This window comes from Chaetodon auriga, chromosome 8 (assembly GCF_051107435.1).
Source record: "Chaetodon auriga isolate fChaAug3 chromosome 8, fChaAug3.hap1, whole genome shotgun sequence".
In the NCBI taxonomy this organism is placed as follows: domain Eukaryota; kingdom Metazoa; phylum Chordata; class Actinopteri; order Chaetodontiformes; family Chaetodontidae; genus Chaetodon; species Chaetodon auriga.
Window position 1 is genome coordinate 24386227 of NC_135081.1, and position 18416 is coordinate 24404642.

Here is an 18416-nt window from a genome sequence, read left to right on the forward strand (position 1 = left end):
ACTGAAGACAGGAAAATGTTTTTCAAACATTTATTTAAAACTGATTTATTACACATGTCCTGCCACAATATTCTGCAGGTCCTCTTCCATTTTCATTATAAAGTGCAAGCATGTCTCATTAAAATCTCTCCAGTGTGAGAAAACGATCAGAAACTACAAGTTTTTCAGCAAATAATCAGTCATTGAAAATAGTGGCGAAAGAAAAACTGCACAGTTTGTCATTTGATCATTGTGATTCATTGTCAGTGTATAGGCTTAAAATCAGACTCAAAGGTCCTGTGTGTAGATTTAGTGGCATCCAGCGGTGACGTTACAGGCTGCAGCAAACACAAAAGGCTTCAGGTTGTTATCCACTAATGAAAGCATCATTTTGAATATTCAATTTCTGCCAATGGATCACACTAAATCCTACTCACTGAACCATTAAAACTTAAAATATTACAAATGAAGACACTTCAGAACTTCAGATTTCCCTTGATTGAATAATGTGTCTTCCAGGTTGACTGCATTTCTTGCAGGGATTTCTCTTTATGCTTGTGGATCAACAGATTTGATCTTGATGTGGATGCCATTGATTGAGCGAAGCACCACCTGAGCAGTTATCTTGGGTTTGTGAGTGGTGTCTTCTATCAGCTCGTACTTCTTCAGTGTCAGGGCTGTCGCCACTTTCAGCTCATTCATGGCAAAGTTCTGACCAATGCAGTTTCTGAGGGAGGAAAACATAAAAAAAATGCTTTTAAGCAATAACAGAACAGAAACATGTAATAAGTAAGAGAATTCTCATTTGTCAATGTGGACTGTCTTTATATTAGAACAGATATGGCAACAGCCCAGCAGTAAACGTCGATATGATGAAGCAGATGATTAACGAGCTATAACCTTCACCAAATTAGTTCTGACTACTACTTTTAAACTAACAAACCATTAAGTCTTGTCGTATATGCATGAATGAACAAAAGAATTGTTTGATTTTCCTCTTTCCAAGCAGAGTTTGATGTACAGAACGTCCCTGGGCAACGCATAAACCATGCATGACAACAGACAAAAAGTCTGGTTCTATTTGTAGACTCCGGTCTGTAATTACAGTCATTGACTTCATTGAATAATCCACATTACTCAAGCAGGATATCGTACTCAGAGGACTAATGGAAAGGGGGGTGGTGCTCAGTTAAACATCTACATATTACAGACTTTTGTCAGATAAATGAATAGACATTGAGAAGCTGTCAGGTGAGAACCTCCCTCCCCAGTGCTATCAGGTGGAGACAAACCTTGGCCCAGCAGAGAAAGGCACAAATGCATGAGGTGACCTCTTGGAAGCATTCTCTGGTAGGAAACGCAATGGGTCAAAGACCTGTGTTGAAACAAGATGGAAAGAATAAATGCCAGTGTGGCGTTATCTGTTACCTGGGTGCTGGCCAGCTAACCTCTCAAGGTTTAATCATTAATTAATCAATTATTCACCAATTTCATGACTCAGTCACCTTTCACACACATTTCACTTGTATGTAAAGTGTGCTGGGTCAGCACAGCAGAGAGGGATCATACGTTTATATACTTTATACTCATACTATATATACTTTTGTATACTCTGATTATATGAATAATGTGCACCATGTCGTAAGTTGGCAAAAGTGAACTTTCACTTTACAGAGATTTGCTCACAACTGGACTTACTTCAGGGTTTTCCCAGACAGCTGCATTCCTGTGAATCCCATACACACTTGTTCCGATGAGATTACCTACAAATAAGAAGAAAAAAGTGTGTTCTAGTTTAGGATTGTTCAGAGACAGGACACATACAAGGTGTATGGATACAAACCGAATATATTTTAGTGCGAGACACATAAAGCTGCCACTACCACTTAAAGCATCAATAAGCAACAAGTCAGTGGTTCAGGCATTGACTGTTGGCCAATGTTTCACTATGTGATCAAACAGTCAAACTCACATAACTTTAGGAAAATGTGTATGAAATGATGAAACTGCTGAAGCTGCTTCCAGGGAAGAAATATAAGTTATCTACACAGATCAAGCAAAACATTATGACCACCTGCCTAATAATGTGTTGGTCCCCCTTTTGCTGCCAAAACAGCCCTGACCCGTTGAGGCATGGACTCCACTAGACCCCTGAAGGTGTGCTGTGGTATCTGGCACCAAGATGTTAGCGGCAGATCCTTTAAGTCCTGTAAGTTGCGAGGTGGGTCATCCATGAATGGGACTTGTTTGTCCAGCACATCCCACAGATGCTCGATTTGGACTGAGATCTGGGGAATTTGGAGGCCAAGTCAACACCTCAAACTTTTGTCGTGATCCTCAAACCATTCCTGAACCATTTTTGCTTTGTGGCATGGTGCATTATCCTGCTGTAAGAGGCCACAGCCATCAGGGAATACCGTTTCCATGAAAGGGTGTACATCGTCTGCAACAATGCGTAGGTAGATGGTACATGTCAAAGTAACTTCCACATGCATGGCAGGACCCAAGGTTTCCCAGCAGAACATTGCCCAAAGCATCCCACTGCCTCCGCCGGCTTGCCTTCTTCCCATAGTGCATCCTGGTACCACGTGTTCCCCAGGTAAGTGACATGCACGCACACGGCCTTCCACGTGATGTAAAAGAAAATGTGATTCATCAGACCAGACCACCGTGGTCCAGTTCTGATGTTCACCTGACCATGGTTGGTGTTTTTGGTGGTGGACAGGCGTCAGCCCCATACACAACAAACTGCAATGCACTGCGTATTCTGGCACCTTTCTATCAGAACTAGCATTAACTTTTTTGGCAGTTTGGGCAACAGCAGCTCGTCTGCTGGATCGGACCACATGGGCCAGCCTTTGCTCCCCACATGCATCAGTGAGCCTTGGCTGCCCATGACCCTGTCAATGGTTCACCATGGTTCCTTCCTTGGACCACTTGTGATAGATACTGATGAACGCAGACCGGGAACACCCCACAAGAGCTGCAGTTTTGGAGATGCTCTGACCCAGTCGTCTAGCCATCACAATTTGGCCCTTGTCAGAATCGCTCAAATCCTTACGCTTGCCCATTTTCCTGCTTCTAACACATCAACTTTGAGGACAAAATCTTCACTTGCTGCCTAATATATCACACCTACTAACAGGTGCCATGATCGAGAGATAATTAGTGTTATTCACTTCATCATGATGTTATGCTTGATCTGTGTATATACCTGTGTATAGGCCAAAGGTCCATTATGAAAAAACAATTTCAGACAATACAAGATAATAATTGATCTTGTACCAGTGAGGTAAACATTATTATTACATCATGCAACAGAATGCTGTTTTAGCTACATGAACTTCCTGAAAACACTGACAACAAACCTGCTGGCAGAGTCCTTCCGTCAAAAAAAGTAATGGGTTTGGTGATAATTCTGGATATTCTTGGTACAGGAGGGTAAAGACGGAGGGATTCCTTTATGCACATTGTAGTGTATGGAAGTTTACTGAGGTCCTCCCTTAAAATAACACAGATATACGTTATTAGCTGTCGATACTCTTAAACAACACAATGATGGCATTGCATATGGCAATATTTTCAACTCGTAAGCCTACCACTCCATGGTGTCCTTGCCCTCCAGGACTTGCATGATCTCATCCCTGCAAATCTTCTGGTGTTCTGGGTGGCAGGCCAGAGAGTAGAGGATGAAAGAGAGGCCACTGGCGGTGGTGTCATGGCCCTCAAACATGAAGGTGTCCACTTCTGCTCGTAGATCTTCATCTGACAGACCCTGCTGCTTCTCATCCTGAAGGAAGAATTACAGACAAAAACATCAAAATAAATGAGACTTAAGCAACTATATGCTAAAGTACCACAACTACAACGACTAGAGATAGTCACTATTTATTTGTAACACAGATAACACAAACATTTCTGCTGGTCACCAGGTCCAAAGTACAGTTGGCAGATACAGGAGAACTGGGCCTTTTCAAACAACGAAAAACTGGAAAACAGGCACTCGACAAGCCAAAACCAGAGCGCGTGCTTTGACAAGGAACATTTTTTTTAACATAACACAGAGTTAAAGAGGTGTTACTGGGTATCTTATTGTGTCTCACTGAGAATATTTACTGAACAGTCGTTGATGGAAATTAGTTTTTTTCAAAAATGGTCCCAAGTTGGCCACATGCCTGTGATCAGCCTGCTGAACGGGGTGGAATGGCTTTATGTTGTGGTGTGAAAAGTTATTTCTTGAGCTAATTTCAGCCCTGCTACACTGACTTTGTTTCATCAACATTTGATAAAACTATCTTATCTTTTTTATCTGGTAAGAAAACACTGGACAGGCTCGTATGCCAGAAAAACAGTTGAGGTGAGTCAGGTGTTGGCACCTCAGGGATGTTTACAGCAAGCAGCATTGTTCTGTATTGTCTTAATCAGCCCTGGCACAAGGAATCTGAGCCTTCAAGCCGCTGCTCAGGACTACCTCGAAAGAGGACAAAGGACAAAAGACCAAGCGTAGTTTCAGTGGCCATTGATATGCTGAACGTGGGACAGCTTAAGCACATTAACAGCAGCCTTCTTTGTCTCCTTTTACACTGGGATTTTCCACCTCTGTATGCTATGTGCACCTTACGCCAAATCTGTAAGAGAATATAAAGTTTCATGCATGACGTGTTTTAATGTTGATCTGCATCATTGTTTCATTTTTAATGATCATACATTTCTGTGTGGTTATCCCTGCTGTCTTATTTGTCAGTGTGTTGTTTTCAACAAGAATTTTCTGAAAGTCAGTAGATTGGAGCAGATATCACTGAACATACTTTTGCAAAGAGAAGGATGTCCAGAAAGTCCAAGTTTCTCTTGGCCCGTATGCGGTCCAGCTCCTTCTCTTCCTTGAGTGCCTCTTTCCTCTTTCTTATGACTTCCTCTTCAAAAGACAAGATAATGGATGAGTATTTGCAAATTGATAAAATCCAGTATGATTGCTATTTGTCAACTGTTTCAGATTGTTGTTAATCAAATTATGTGTTCAGATCTTACCTGTATGACTGTGAGCGATCCTGCATGCTTTTCTGTATCTGAAGCCATGTGGGCTGAGGTAGAAAATGAAGTCGTTGTGGTATGGAAATGTCCTGAACCGCAGGTTAATCAGATCACTGAGCTCATACACTGCTTTGATGTATGCATTTGTTCCACTGAAATAAGAACGTAGGCAAACTTTAAAAGCCACATTTCCTCCACTCATGATTCAGACAGCTGAAGCAGTAAAGAACTTGTAGAACTGAAATGGCAGGAAAAGGTTTGCATGGACTCACCCCTCGGTCTGACAGTTGCTGTTGTAGCTGAAGCCACATTTCAAAATGCTGTCCAGTGTCATCAGGCTGACATGCTCAAACAATTCAAAGGACTTGTTGGTATCTGCATAACGTTCCCATTTATCCTGGCAACAGTGAGAGAACAGATGTGACATCTCTGCAGGAGACGGAAAAAACTCCAAGGCACTCACCAACTCTGACACAAAATGTCATGGAGACAGTCTAAGCCTATATTCTTTAACATTACTTCACCATTATGGTCTTTCTGTGGTATGAATTGTCATCCACATACCAACATAGTTTTAGCAGAATCTGACATCAGTTTCGTGTATGGTTTCAGAACATCATAATGGAAACCTGGGGTCAAGAGCCTTCTGTGACGAAACCACTTCTGGCCTTCTGACACCAGTAAGCCATCCCCTGGAGACAGAAATGCAGAGTTTGTGTGTGAGTAAAGCAGCTAAACAAACAACTCTGCAATATGCCAAAATATGCTGCAGGAGACGGACAAGGTAGTCTTACCAATCCAGGACTCAATAAACCTATATGACAGATTATCTTTTGGCTCTGTGAGGGAGCAAACAAATAAAAATGTTGTTACATTGACCTTCAGCTGCAACAATGTAGTCGATGTGCTCATAAACCCATAAGAAAGACTCGTACTTAGATAGATACTACAATGTCATAAGAGTGTATCACTTCAGGACCAATAACAGTTGCTCACACACCTGTCGTTGCCAGTAAGGTTTTCACATAATCTGGATGGTGAATGGAGAGGAAAGAAAGAAAAGGACCAATCCATATTGGGTAAGCATAAGGGTACTCCTGTCCCCATTTCACCAACATGTCCAAGTCTATAAACTGAAAGTACAAATAAAAACACAGGACGTTTTAAGGTTTGATAAACCTTTGGATATGTTTTCTTTCGAACTCAAGTATGCAGACCAGAGACGGACTAAAGTCAAACAAAAGAAATTTATTTAATTTCATTCATAAACAAAAGGCGCATTCAAAAGGAGTGGGGAAAAAACTAGGAAAAGAAAGTGCACTCAAACTGAGTGGAAACAAAACACTGAACCAAAGGAGCTCCGTGACATGGGCTGAGGCAAGGCACAAACGCTCACAAGGCAGGAAGGCACTGAAACAAAAAGCACACATGAAGTGGCAGTCCAAACAAAAGAATTCCAACTTCGACAAAAGGAGCATGTGGAGAACATGACAGCCACTGAGTACTTACACAAGGAAAAAACGGAAACCACAAATGAATTAGGACAATCTGGCAACAGGCAACAAAGGGCGCCTCCCTTTCATCCTGTGCCCTAATCAGGCTGATGTGCGCCAGGTGTGCTGCTGACAGGGCGGAGTTGGCTGGGGGAACAGACAGACAGCCACATAAAACTAAGGAAAAGGGGAAATGGAAACACTAGCACGAGACAGGTTTCGCGGATCGTAACAGGAAGTTTGACGAAATCAGGTGCCCTGCATGCTTTGCAACTCCTTTCACTCTGAATGACTCTTTGGGCATTGAGGGTGGTAACCCAGTGATGTAGTCCAAAGCAATGTGTGACCAGGGTCTCCCAGAAACAGGCAGAGGATGAAGAAGTCCAGCCAGTGCTTTGTGGGAGGCTTTACTCCAAGCACAGGTGGTGCAGGCAGCGACACACTCTTGGGTTTCAGCCTCCAGTGACAGTCACCAGAAGTGGTGCTGTAATAGCAAGATGGTATGGTTGGCTCCTGGATGGCAGACGAAGTGGGTGGAATGAGTCCAGTCTAGGACCTGGGTACAGATGGTTTAAAGAACAAAATCCATTGTTAGCTGGTCCGTTACCTGGGTCAGGATGTTGTTTCTGGGCGTCACAAACCACCCCCTCGATCGCCCATGTGAGAGCAGCTATGACCCAATCGTCAGGCAAGATGGTATCAGGCACAGCCTCAGGCTCAGCGGGGGAGAACTGCTGGGAGAGGGTGTCACGTTTAGTGTTTCTGGACCCTGGTCTGTTAATCAGAGAAAAATTGAAGCAACTGAAAAACAGGGCCAATCTAGCCTGTCGTGAGTTAGCAGCCTTGATGTAGGCAAGGGAGTAACCACTAAGGGGTGGTCAGTTCCCTCTAGCCAGTGTCTCCACTCGTCCAGAGCCAGTTTCACAGCCAGCAACTCCCGGTTTCCCATGTCATAGCTGCGTTCTGCAGGAGAGAGATGGCAGGAGAAAAAGGCACAGGGATACAGATGGGGATTCTCAGGACCCATATGTTGATAAAGCACCGCCCCTACCCCTGTATCAGAAGCATCCAACTCTACAGTGAATTGTCTCTCTGGGTTAGGTTGCACAAGCACTAAGCACCCAAGCACCCAAGCTTTGAGACTCCCCAGAGCAGAAGAAAATGAAGACATCATCCAGGTGCACGAAAAAAATATGTTTAGGAAGTCTCTAAGAACATCATTGATAAGGGCCTGAAAAACAGCCAAGGCGTTAGCTGTCTTCCACTCGTCCCGCTCCTTTATGTGGACTAGGTGTTAGGTGTTGCAGAGATCCAAATTAGAAAAGATGCTAGCCTCCTGGAGGGATTCAAATGCAGAGTTAACTAGGGTAGTGGATACTTGTTTTTTTACGGTGATGTCATTTAACCCCCGGAAGCCTATGCATGGCCTGAGAGACTTGTCTTTTTTGGAGACAAAAAAGAAACCTGCCCCCAGAGGCGAGGATGTAATGATTCCTGTAGCCAGAGAGTCTTTGATGTACTGTTCCTTCACGCTCTCTCTGGGCGGGAAAGGCTGTTAAGCGGACTGGCAGGCAGAGACGCACTGGGGAGAAGGTTGATAGAACAGTCGTAGGGACGGTGTGGCAGGAGAGACAAGGCCCACTTCTTACTGAACACCTCCCTTAAGTCATGGTAAGCTTGGGGAACTTTGGAGAGATCAGATGGTTCTGGAGGAGAGGCTGCAGCGTCGGGTACACCACTTGCTGGAGGTAGGGCTGAACGGAGACACAATGAGTGACAGTGGGAGCTCCAACCTACAATCTTCCCCTGAACCCAATCGTGTCCACCAACGGAGTATGTGGTTCATGAATGATCAGGAAAGAGATATTCTCATGGTGATTACTGGAGATTATCATTTTGATGGGAGTGGTGAGGACTCTGCCATTCAGAACGTCCGCCTTAATCGGCTGACTGCAGCCCGTATCCTCCGCAATGCGTTTATCCAGCAGGTTGTCTTCGGTTCCCGAGTCCAACGGCGCTAGCAGGGAATGAACCTCCCCTCCCACACAAAAATGAAGCACGTACTTGAAGTTTACCTTTGATGGGGTAATTACAGTTATTCGAGACTAGACCCGTCAGTACCCCCATGCCTGCTGGCGAGCCGGCTCTTTTGGTTGAATGGGACAGAAAGATAGAATGTGACCCATTTGTCCACAATAAACACACTTACCTGCCTGGATCCTGCAGAGGTGCTCGGTGGAGGACAAATGAGCTCTTCGAATTTGCATCTTTTCTTCCTCCACAGGCCAGTTAGGCAGCACTGGTGGCAGGTCAGCTCTGACAGCAGATTCTGGAGGTGGAGGTGGAGGTGGAGGAGAGAGGAGGGAGCCGGGCAATGTGCGAGCAGCTTTCTCCGGTCGTCTCTGTCGCAGGCAGTTGTCGATCAGAATGGCGAGGTCCACTAGAGCAGACTAGAGACTATACTTGAGTCACCTGTTCATCTTGTAGTTGTTTGGTTAGTCCCCAGAGGAACGCCCCCCCACAATGCTGTGACATTCCAGCTGCCGTCAGCAGCCAATGTGAGGAATTCCACCGTAATCCGTGGCTGGTCGATTCCCCTGTGAGAGTCTCAGAAGAGAACTGGAGGCGTTACCGGAGTAATTAAGGTGATCAAAGACCAGTCTCATTTTTCTCTCGAACTCGGTGAATGACAGGGTACTCATGACAATGTTGGCATTCAGTGCCTCAGCCCAAGTCAGAGCCTTGCCTCACAATAAACGCAACATAGAATGTACCATAGCCTGGTCCGAAGAAACGAGCGGGGTTTCTGTCTGAAAATCACACTGCATTAAAGCAGGAACCCCCGAAATTTATCTCGTTTTTTCGAAATTCAACATTGACAAAAGGAGCACATGGAGAAAATGACGGCCCCTGAGTACGTACACGAGGAAAAAACACGGAAGCCACAAATGAATCAGGACAATCTGGCAACAGGCAACAAAGGGAGCCTCCCTTGTATCCTGTACCTTAATCAGGCTGATGCGCCAGGTGCGCTGCTGACAGGGCGAGGCGGCTGAGTGCAGGGACACACCCATCTCTGACAAACAGGGGAACAGACAGACAATCACATAACACTAGGGAAAAGGGGAAATTAAAGCCCTTGAAAGAGACAGGTTTAGCAGGAAGTTTGACAAAATCCTTTCAATCATGTAGCCTGCATGCTTTGACTGTGCCTTTTTGAACTGTGATGTTTCCCAACTGCGTGCCTCTAATGAGCAGTAATCAAAAAGTATTTAGACCCTCTTGAATGGGGTGGCACAATCTAAATATGCTCAATTACAACTTAAAGTCTTGCATTCAATATATTACCTGAGTAAAGGTTAGTATTATTTGCATTATCACAAGTAAAGAACTAATTATATAGAGGCTCTTCAAAAAGGAGGACAGCAGCCAATTACATGTCATAATCTGGCAACCCAAAATCTGTCCCTGTGACTGGCCTATGAAAACTATAAAGCATTGATAAATTCCTTTAAAAGCTTATTACAACTTGCAAATCCTTTATAAAGTATGCACTAAGTATGAAAGTATAAATCTATCTATATCTACACACACACACACACACACACACACACACACACACACACACACACACTTTACACTGTAAAGTACAGGCACCTCAAAATTGTACTACTTTAGCTCGTGACATTATACCACTGCTACTGTGCAGACACATTTCTTCCTAACATCAGGTGAAGTGCATCGTGCAGGCTAACTAACCTAAAGTTGCTGCTGTGTTACTGAGCCACTGAATTACCTCCTTTGCATGTCCAAAAAGCCAGTGGCTGGGTGGTCCTGGGAAAACATCAAAGTCTCGAAATGCGTCCCTTCTTTTGCCGAGCAAGACAATTAACTTATAGACGACAGCAGCGAGACAAAGCAGCGCAAACAAGTGATGCACACGAGGCCAGCCCGACTGCAGTTTCACGAAGTCCTCAGTTAACCCCATTGAGACGCTGCTTGGTTCTCGCTGAAGGACAAACTCTGCAGGCAGATGGCTGATGATGACCAGTGAAGCGCAATTTAAACTCTCAGCTGGGTGCGCATCACGTAAGGCGGAGGTGGGTGGAGAATCTGCCTGGTCCTGTCAATCAAATGACAATGTGCGTCCGGCAGCAAGGCGGTAGATAAGATAGATAAGTATATATTTTTTAAATTAATTTTTATTTATTTAATTTAGGAGGAATAGCAATCATGATAATAAACTTGATCTATGCAGCACCAATCGTGCATAAAATGTAACACACAGTGAGGAACATAAAAGCAGATAATGATAACATTGATGATAAAACAAAAAAACAAGGAAAATTAAATTGAGTTTAAGATAGCAGCGTTTTTGATGTGTTGTATGTAAAGTTGTTTTTTTTCTATTAAACGCATTTCAACATTTTTTTTTCCACTTCTGTAGTATTTTCATAATGCTGTTATTAACAAATGGCAAAACAAGTACTTTTAAATACGATATTTTACTGTGAAAAGTCAGGAAAGTCAGAATCCAGACATGAAGCCAGCTTCTAACAAAACACAGGGCTGCTTTTTAATTTGAAAACTTGTTGAAATGTGATCAAGTGTTTTACTCAATGAAACTTTTCATTTACAGGTATTAGACCAATATTACATCAACTGAAGTGTCTATTTGCCCTACAGGCCACTAGATGGTGACTTGTGCATGAAAGTCAGAGTTTTCATTGAGGTTTGACCGCAGACTTCCAGCTATCACTGTTTATGACCTGTTGCACACAACTTTAACCTTTCCAAAATCTGTATGTGGCATCTCATGAAAGTGGTGCCGTAAGCCTTGAGTTAATCATTTGAACTCGTCTGCAGATAAAAGCCATTTGCGCTGTCCAAACATTATGTTGCTCATATTTGACCTTTGACCTTATCAGGTATATTGACTTTTAAATGTTTTGTTGGCCATGTTAGTTTTCTATGTTTCTAGTTACTGGACTGTTTAGTCACCACTGTTTAGTGGCCGTGAGGATTTTGTAATCATATGGCTGTAAATAAAATTTGAATTACTTTTGACCCACAAATGATAACTACCTGTATTCTAAGTGTGTATTGCACAGTCCTGCAACTGTTCGGAGATAAACCTTGACCTGGATGCCTCTTTCCTGGTTATAGAGGAGTTCATGCGGCACAGGTAAATCACTTTCATGACAGTTCAAATGTGACTTTTCACCCAGTGGCAGTAAACTCTGTTAAGTTTTAAGCTCAGTTTATGGAGTAAAAAATGCAGAGACAATGTTATGGGCTCTGTGAACATGCTCAGAGCTGAGAACTGCTCCATGTATTGGATATTGCATTTACAACTGAAGACAGGAAAATGTTGTTTTTCAAACATTTATTTAAAACTGATTTATTACACATGACCTGCCACAATATTCTGCAGGTCCTCTTCCATTTTCATTATAAAGTGCAAGCATGTCTCATTAAAATCTCTCCCAGTGTGAGAAAACGATCAGAAACTACAAGTTTTTTAGCAAGTAATCAGTCATTGAAAATAGTTGCGAAAGAAAAACTGCAGTTTGTCATTTGATCATTGTGATTCATTGTCAATGTATAGGCTTAAAAGCAGACTTAAAGGTCCTGTGTGTAGATTTAGTGGCGTCCAGCAGTGATGTTACAGGCTGCAGCAAACTCAAAAGGCTTCAGGTTGTTATCCACTAATGAAAGCATCATTTTGAATATTCAATTTCTGCCAATGAATCACACTAAATCCTACTCATTGAACCATTAAAACTTAAAATATTACAAATGAAGAGACTTCAGATCTTCAGATGTCCCTTGATCCAATAATGTGTCTTCCAGGTCGACTGCATTTCCTGCAGGGATTTCTCTTTATGCTTGTGGATCAACAGATTTGATCTTGATGTGGATGCCATTGATTGAGCGAAGCACCAGCTGAGGAATTATCTTGGGTTTGTGAGTGGTGTCTTCTATCAGCTCGTATTTCTTCAGTGTCAGGGCTGTCGCCACTTTCAGCTCATTCATGGCAAAGTTCTGACCAATGCAGTTTCTGAGGGAGGAAAACATAAAAACATGCTTTTAAGCAATAACAGGACAGTAACATGTAATCAGTAAGAGAATTCTCATTTGTAAATGTGGACTGACATTATATTAGAAGAGATATGGCAACAGCCCAGCAGTAAATATCAATATGATGAAGCACATGATTAACGAGCTATAACCTTCACCAAATTAGTTCTTACTACTTTTTTTTTACTATTGAACTGAATCAGGAGTGTTAAATTCACTTATGACATAAAGTCTGGTTCTATTTGTAGACTCCAGTCTGTAATTACATTCATTGACTTCATTGAATAATCCACATTACTCAAGCAGGATATCGTACTCAGAGGACTAAAAAAGTATCTCCTCTAAACCGTAATGAAACAGTTATTGGGTTGGTGGAAAGGGGGCTGGAGGTCCTTTAAAAATCAGCATATTACAGACTTTTGTCAGATAAATGAATAGACATTGAGAAGCTGTCAGGTGAGAACCTCCCTCCCCAGTGCCATCAGGTGGAGACAAACCTTGGCCCAGCAGAGAAAGGCACAAATGCATGAGGTGACCTCTTGGAAGCATTCTCTGGTAGGAAACGCAATGGGTCAAAGACCTGTGTTGAAACAAGATGGAAAGAAGAAATGCCAGTGTGGCGTTTATCATCTGGGTGCTGGCCAGCTAACCTCTCAAGGTTTAATCATAAATTAATGAATTATTCACCAATTTCATGACTCAGTCACCTTTCACACACATTTCACTTGTATGTAAAGTGTGCTGGGTCAGCACAGCAGAGAGGGATCATATGTTGATATACTTTATACTCATACTATATATACTTTTATATACTCTTACCACTGATTATAGGAATAATGTGCACCATGTCGTGAGTTGGCAAAGGTGAGCTTTCACTTCACACAGATTTGCTCAGAATTACATCTGGACTTACATCAGGGTTTTCCCAGACAGCTGCATTCCTGTGAATCCCATACACATTTGTTGCGATGAGACTACCTACAAATAAGAAGAAAAAAGTGTGTTTTAGTTTGGGATTGTTCAGAGACAGGACACATACAAGGTGTATGGATACAAACTGAATATGTTTTAGTGTGAGACACATAAAGCTGCCACTACCACTTACAACATTAATGAGCCACAAGTCAGTGGTTCAGGCATTGACTGTTGGCCAATGTTTCTCTATGTGATCAAACATTGATCAAACTCACATAACTTTAGGAAAATGTGAATGAAATGATGAAACTTTAAAGCTGCTTACAGGGAAGAAATGTACGTTATATACTGTAAATACCTGTATATAGGCCAAAGGTCCATTATGAAAAAACAATTTCAGACAATATTTAATTGATGTTTTACCAGTGAGGTAAACATTATTATTACACTATGCAACACAATGCTGTCTTATCTACATGACCTTCCTGAAAACACTGACGACAAACCTGCTGGCAGAGTCCTTCCGTCAAAAAAAGTAATGGGTTTGGTGATAATTCTGGATATTCTTGGTACAGGAGGGTAAAGACGGAGGGATTCCTTTATGCACATTGTAGTGTATGGAAGTTTACTGAGGTCCTCCCTTAAAATAACACAGATATACGTTGTCAGTTGTGGATACTCTTAAACAACACAATGATGGCATTGCATATGGCAATATTTTCAACTCGTAAGCCTACCACTCCACGGTGTCCTTGCCCTCCAGGACTTGCATGATCTCATCCCTGCAAATCTTCTGGTGTTCTGGGTGGCAGGCCAGAGAGTAGAGGATGAAAGAGAGGCCACTGGCGGTGGTGTCATGGCCCTCAAACATAAAGGTGTCCACTTCTGCTCGTAGATCTTCATCTGACAGACCCTGCTGATTCTCATCCTGAAGGAGGAATTACAGACAAAAATATCAAAATAAATGAGAATTAAACAACTATATGCTAAAGTGCCACAACTACATCGACTAGAGATAGTCACTATTTATTTGAAAGGAACTTTTTAAAATAAGCACGGAACAATGAAACCAGAACAATGATGCATAAAATATACAATAAAGATGATGGCAGTCAGGTTGGTACGAAGTCAGAGAGACAAGACAAACATGTTTGTCTGCTCCTTCACCAGGTCAAAAGTAGAGTTGGCAGATACAGGAGAACTGGGTCTTTTCAAACAAAGAGCAAAACAGGGAAAATCTGGAAACCAGGTACTCGACAAGCCAAAACCACAGTGAGTGTTTTGACAGAGGACATTTTTTAACATAACACAGAATTACAGAGGTGTTATTGGGTATATTACTGGTCACTGAGAATATTTACTGAACAGTAGTTGATGGAAATTAGTCATTTTCAAAAATGGTCCCAAGTTGGACACATGCCTGTGATCAGCCTGCTGAAAGGGGTGGAATGACTTTATGTTGTGGTGTTTCATCAACCTTTGTAAAACTATCTTGTCTTTTTTATCTGGTAAGAAAACACTGGACAGGCTCGTGTGCCAGAGAAACAGTTGAGGTGAGTCAGGTGTCAGTGTGTTGTTTTCAACAAGAATTTTCTGAAAGTCAGTAGATTGGAGCAGATATCACTGAACATACTTTTGCAAAGAGAAGGATGTCCAGAAAGTCCAAGTTTCTCTTGGCCTGTATGCGGTTCAGCTCCTTCTCTTCCTTCAGAGCTTCTTTCCTCTTTCTTATGACTTCCTCTTCAAAAGACAAGATAATGGAGGAGTATTTGTAAATTGATAAAATCCAGTATGATTGCTATTTGTCAACTGTTTCAGATTGTTGTTAATCAAATTATGTGTTCAGGTCTTACCTGTATGACCGTGAGCGATCCTGCAAGCTTTTCTGTATCTGAAGCCATGTGGGCTGAGGTAGAAAATGATGTCGCTGTGGTATGGAAATGTCCTGAATCGCAGGTTAATAAGATCACTGAGCTCATACACTGCTTTGATGTATGCATTTGTTCCACTGAAATGAGAACGTAGGCAAACTTTAAAAGCCACATTTCCTCCACTCATGATTCAGACAGTTGAAGCAGTAAAGAACTTGTAGAACTGAAATGGCAGGAAAAGGTTTGCATGGACTCACCCCTCGGTCTGACAGTTGCTGTTGTAGCTGAAGCCGCATTTCAAAATGCTGTCCAGTGTCATCAGGCTGACATGCTCAAACAATTCAAAGGACTTGTTGGTATCTGCATAACGTTCCCATTTATCCTGGCAACAGTGTGAGAACAGATGTGACATCTCTGCAGGAGACGGAAAAAACTCCAACGCACTCACCAACTCTGACACAAAATGTCATGGAGACAGTCTAAGCCTATATTCTTTAACATTACTTCACCATTATGGTCTTTCTGTGGTATGAATTGTCATCCACATACCAACATAGTTTTAGCAGAATCTGACATCAGTTTTGTGTATGGTTTCAGAACATCATAATGGAAACCTGGCGTCAAGAGCCTTCTGTGACGAAACCACTTCTGGCCTCCTGTCACCAGTAAGCCATCCCCTGAAGACAGAAATGGAGAGTTTGTGTGTGAGTAAAGCAGCTAAACAAACAGCTCTGCAATATGCCAAAATATGCTGCAGGAGACAGACAAGGTAGTTTTACCAATCCAGGACTCAAGGAACCTATATGACAGATTGTCTTTTGGCTCTGTGAGGGAGCAAACAAATAAAAATGTTGTTATATTGACCTTCAACTGCAATAGTTCAGTAAATGTGCTCATAAACCCAAAAGAAAGATTGCTGAGTAGGTAGGTAGGTACTGTTTTTAGGGGGTAAATTCTTATGTCACAGCAACAGTACACCAATGAACCACAGGGTCCACTGAATTGTGCATAACACAAGTATAAAATATCCACATAAAACAGTACTCGTGTAGGTGTTAAAAGTTAAGGTAAAAAAGTATGTCCTTTAAACATAAGAGGCCATAAAAAGCTCTGAATTGACTGTAATGTTATTATACTGTTTCACTTCAGGAACGACAAAACTAGTTGCTCACACACCTGCCGTTGCCAGTATGGTTTTCACATAATCTGGATGGTGAATGCTGAGCAAAGAAGCAAAGGGACCAAACCATACTGGGTAAGCATAAGGGTAGTCCTGTCCCCATTTCGCCAACAAGTCCAAGTCTGTCCCATCTTGTTTAAACTGAAAGTAAAAATAAAAACACAGGAAGTTTGACAAAAACCTCTCAATCATGTGGCCTGCATGCTTTGCAACTCCTTTCACTCTGAGTGACTCACTGGGCATGACTGTGCCTTTGCCTGAACTGTGATGTTTGCCAACTGCCTGCCTCTAATGAGCAGCAATAAAAGAATTATTTAGACCCTCTTTAGTAACAGTGTCACAATCTAAACATGCTCAATTACAACTTAAAGTCTTGTATTCAAAACATTTCCTGAGTAAAGGTTAGTATTATTTGCATTATCGCAAGTTAAAGAACTAGTTATGCGAAGTGGCTCTTAAAAGGGAGGAAGAAAGACAGCAGGTAAATACACGTGATAATCTGACAACCCATAATCTGTCCCTGTTACTGGCCGATGAAAGCTATAAAGTATTGATAAATTGTTTGTTTAATGCTTCAAAAGCCATATTACAACTTGAAAATCCTTTATAAAGTATGCACGACGAATGCTAATATAAAGTACAGGCACCTCAATACTGTACTACAGTCGCTCGTGACATTGTACCACTGCTACTGTGCTGACACGTTACTTCCTAACATCAGGTGAAGTGCATCGTGCAGGCTAACGAAGTTGCTGCTGTGTTACTGAGCCACTGAATTACCTCCTTTGTATGTCCAAAAAGCCAGTGGCTGGGTGGTCCTGGGAAAACGTCATAGTTTCGAAACGCGTCCCTTCTTTTGCCGAGCAAGACAATTAACTTATAGACGACAGCAGCGAGACAAAGCAGCGCAAACAAGTGATGCACACGAGGCCAGCCCGACTGCAGTTTCACGAAATCTTCATTTAACCCCATTGAGACGGTGCCTGGTTCTCGTTGGAGGACAAACTCTGCAGGCAGATGGCTGATGATGACCAGTGAAGCGCAATTTAACTATCAGCTGGGTGCGCTTTACGTAAGGCGGAGGTGGGTGGAGAATCTACTTGGTCCTGTCAATCAAATGAAAATGTGCGTCTTGTATCGAGGTGGTAGATAAGGTAGATAAGATAAGTATTTTTTTAATTAAATTATAACCAAGGTGCCAGGGTGTCAAATTAAGGTCAAGACATCCATGTGAACCACAATTTAGGAGGAATAGCAATCATGATAATAAACTTTATCTGTGCTGCACCATTCGTGCATAAAATGTAACACACAGTGAGGAACATAAAAGCAAATAATGATAACATTGATGATAAAACAATAAAAACAAGGAAAATTAAATTGAGTTTAAAATTGACCGCAGGTGAAGAAACAATTATCAAGTGAAACAGGAGAAAGTGATGATAAAAACAGAAAACGAGGTTTATTTTAGCACCTTCCATTGTTGCTGGAATGTCAAGTTGTGTCAACATGACAGAGGTGACTCAAACTATTTCAGATGGATTTACAAGAAAAATGAACATAGTCAGACAATCCAGATATTTTTGACTTTTGAAGCCAGTAACATGACAGGGACTCAGTATTAGGACCACAATCACACTTACATATATATCAAAAAGGCAGATGCTGGGAAATACACCTTCTGGACAAATGGATGTGATGGACGTAGGCAGAAACTTGCTATCAACCTGTCACCCTCATCCCCACCCCTGTCACAGCCCCCTATCTATCAGAGACCCACAACGAGCCACGCAAAAAGAAGTATGCCAAAGAAGCTTGGCTGGGCAAGAAACCCACCCCTCCACTATTCATCGTATCAGTTTCTTA

General features: G+C 42.2%; 1 protein-coding gene across 5 annotated transcripts in view; it reads right to left on the bottom strand.

Moving 5' to 3' along the window:
* Window positions 1–28: 28 nt before the first annotated feature.
* LOC143324140 (cytochrome P450 4B1-like) overlaps window positions 29–18416 on the bottom strand; it is a 45936-nt gene continuing 27548 nt past the window's right edge. Inside the window, exons 1-12 of one of the 5 annotated variants that reach the window (XM_076736367.1) lie at window positions 17331–17552; window positions 6011–6143; window positions 5805–5849; window positions 5575–5702; window positions 5283–5407; window positions 5008–5162; window positions 4788–4894; window positions 3579–3769; window positions 3348–3481; window positions 1678–1742; window positions 1272–1354; window positions 29–706 (exon numbers count right to left, since the gene is read on the bottom strand). In XM_076736367.1, the coding sequence (XP_076592482.1) occupies window positions 529–706; window positions 1272–1354; window positions 1678–1742; window positions 3348–3481; window positions 3579–3769; window positions 4788–4894; window positions 5008–5162; window positions 5283–5407; window positions 5575–5702; window positions 5805–5849; window positions 6011–6143; window positions 17331–17522 (1536 nt within the window). In that variant the 5' untranslated portion in view covers window positions 17523–17552 and the 3' untranslated portion in view covers window positions 29–528. Of the gene's footprint in view, window positions 707–1271; window positions 1355–1677; window positions 1743–3347; window positions 3482–3578; window positions 3770–4787; window positions 4895–5007; window positions 5163–5282; window positions 5408–5574; window positions 5703–5804; window positions 5850–6010; window positions 6144–10299; window positions 10694–11874; window positions 12565–13081; window positions 13165–13497; window positions 13563–14005; window positions 14140–14236; window positions 14428–15132; window positions 15240–15352; window positions 15508–15627; window positions 15753–15919; window positions 16048–16149; window positions 16195–16546; window positions 16692–17330; window positions 17553–18416 lie in introns of those variants that run through there. The other 4 variants (XM_076736365.1, XM_076736366.1, XM_076736368.1 and 1 more) reach the window with 4 other exon arrangements.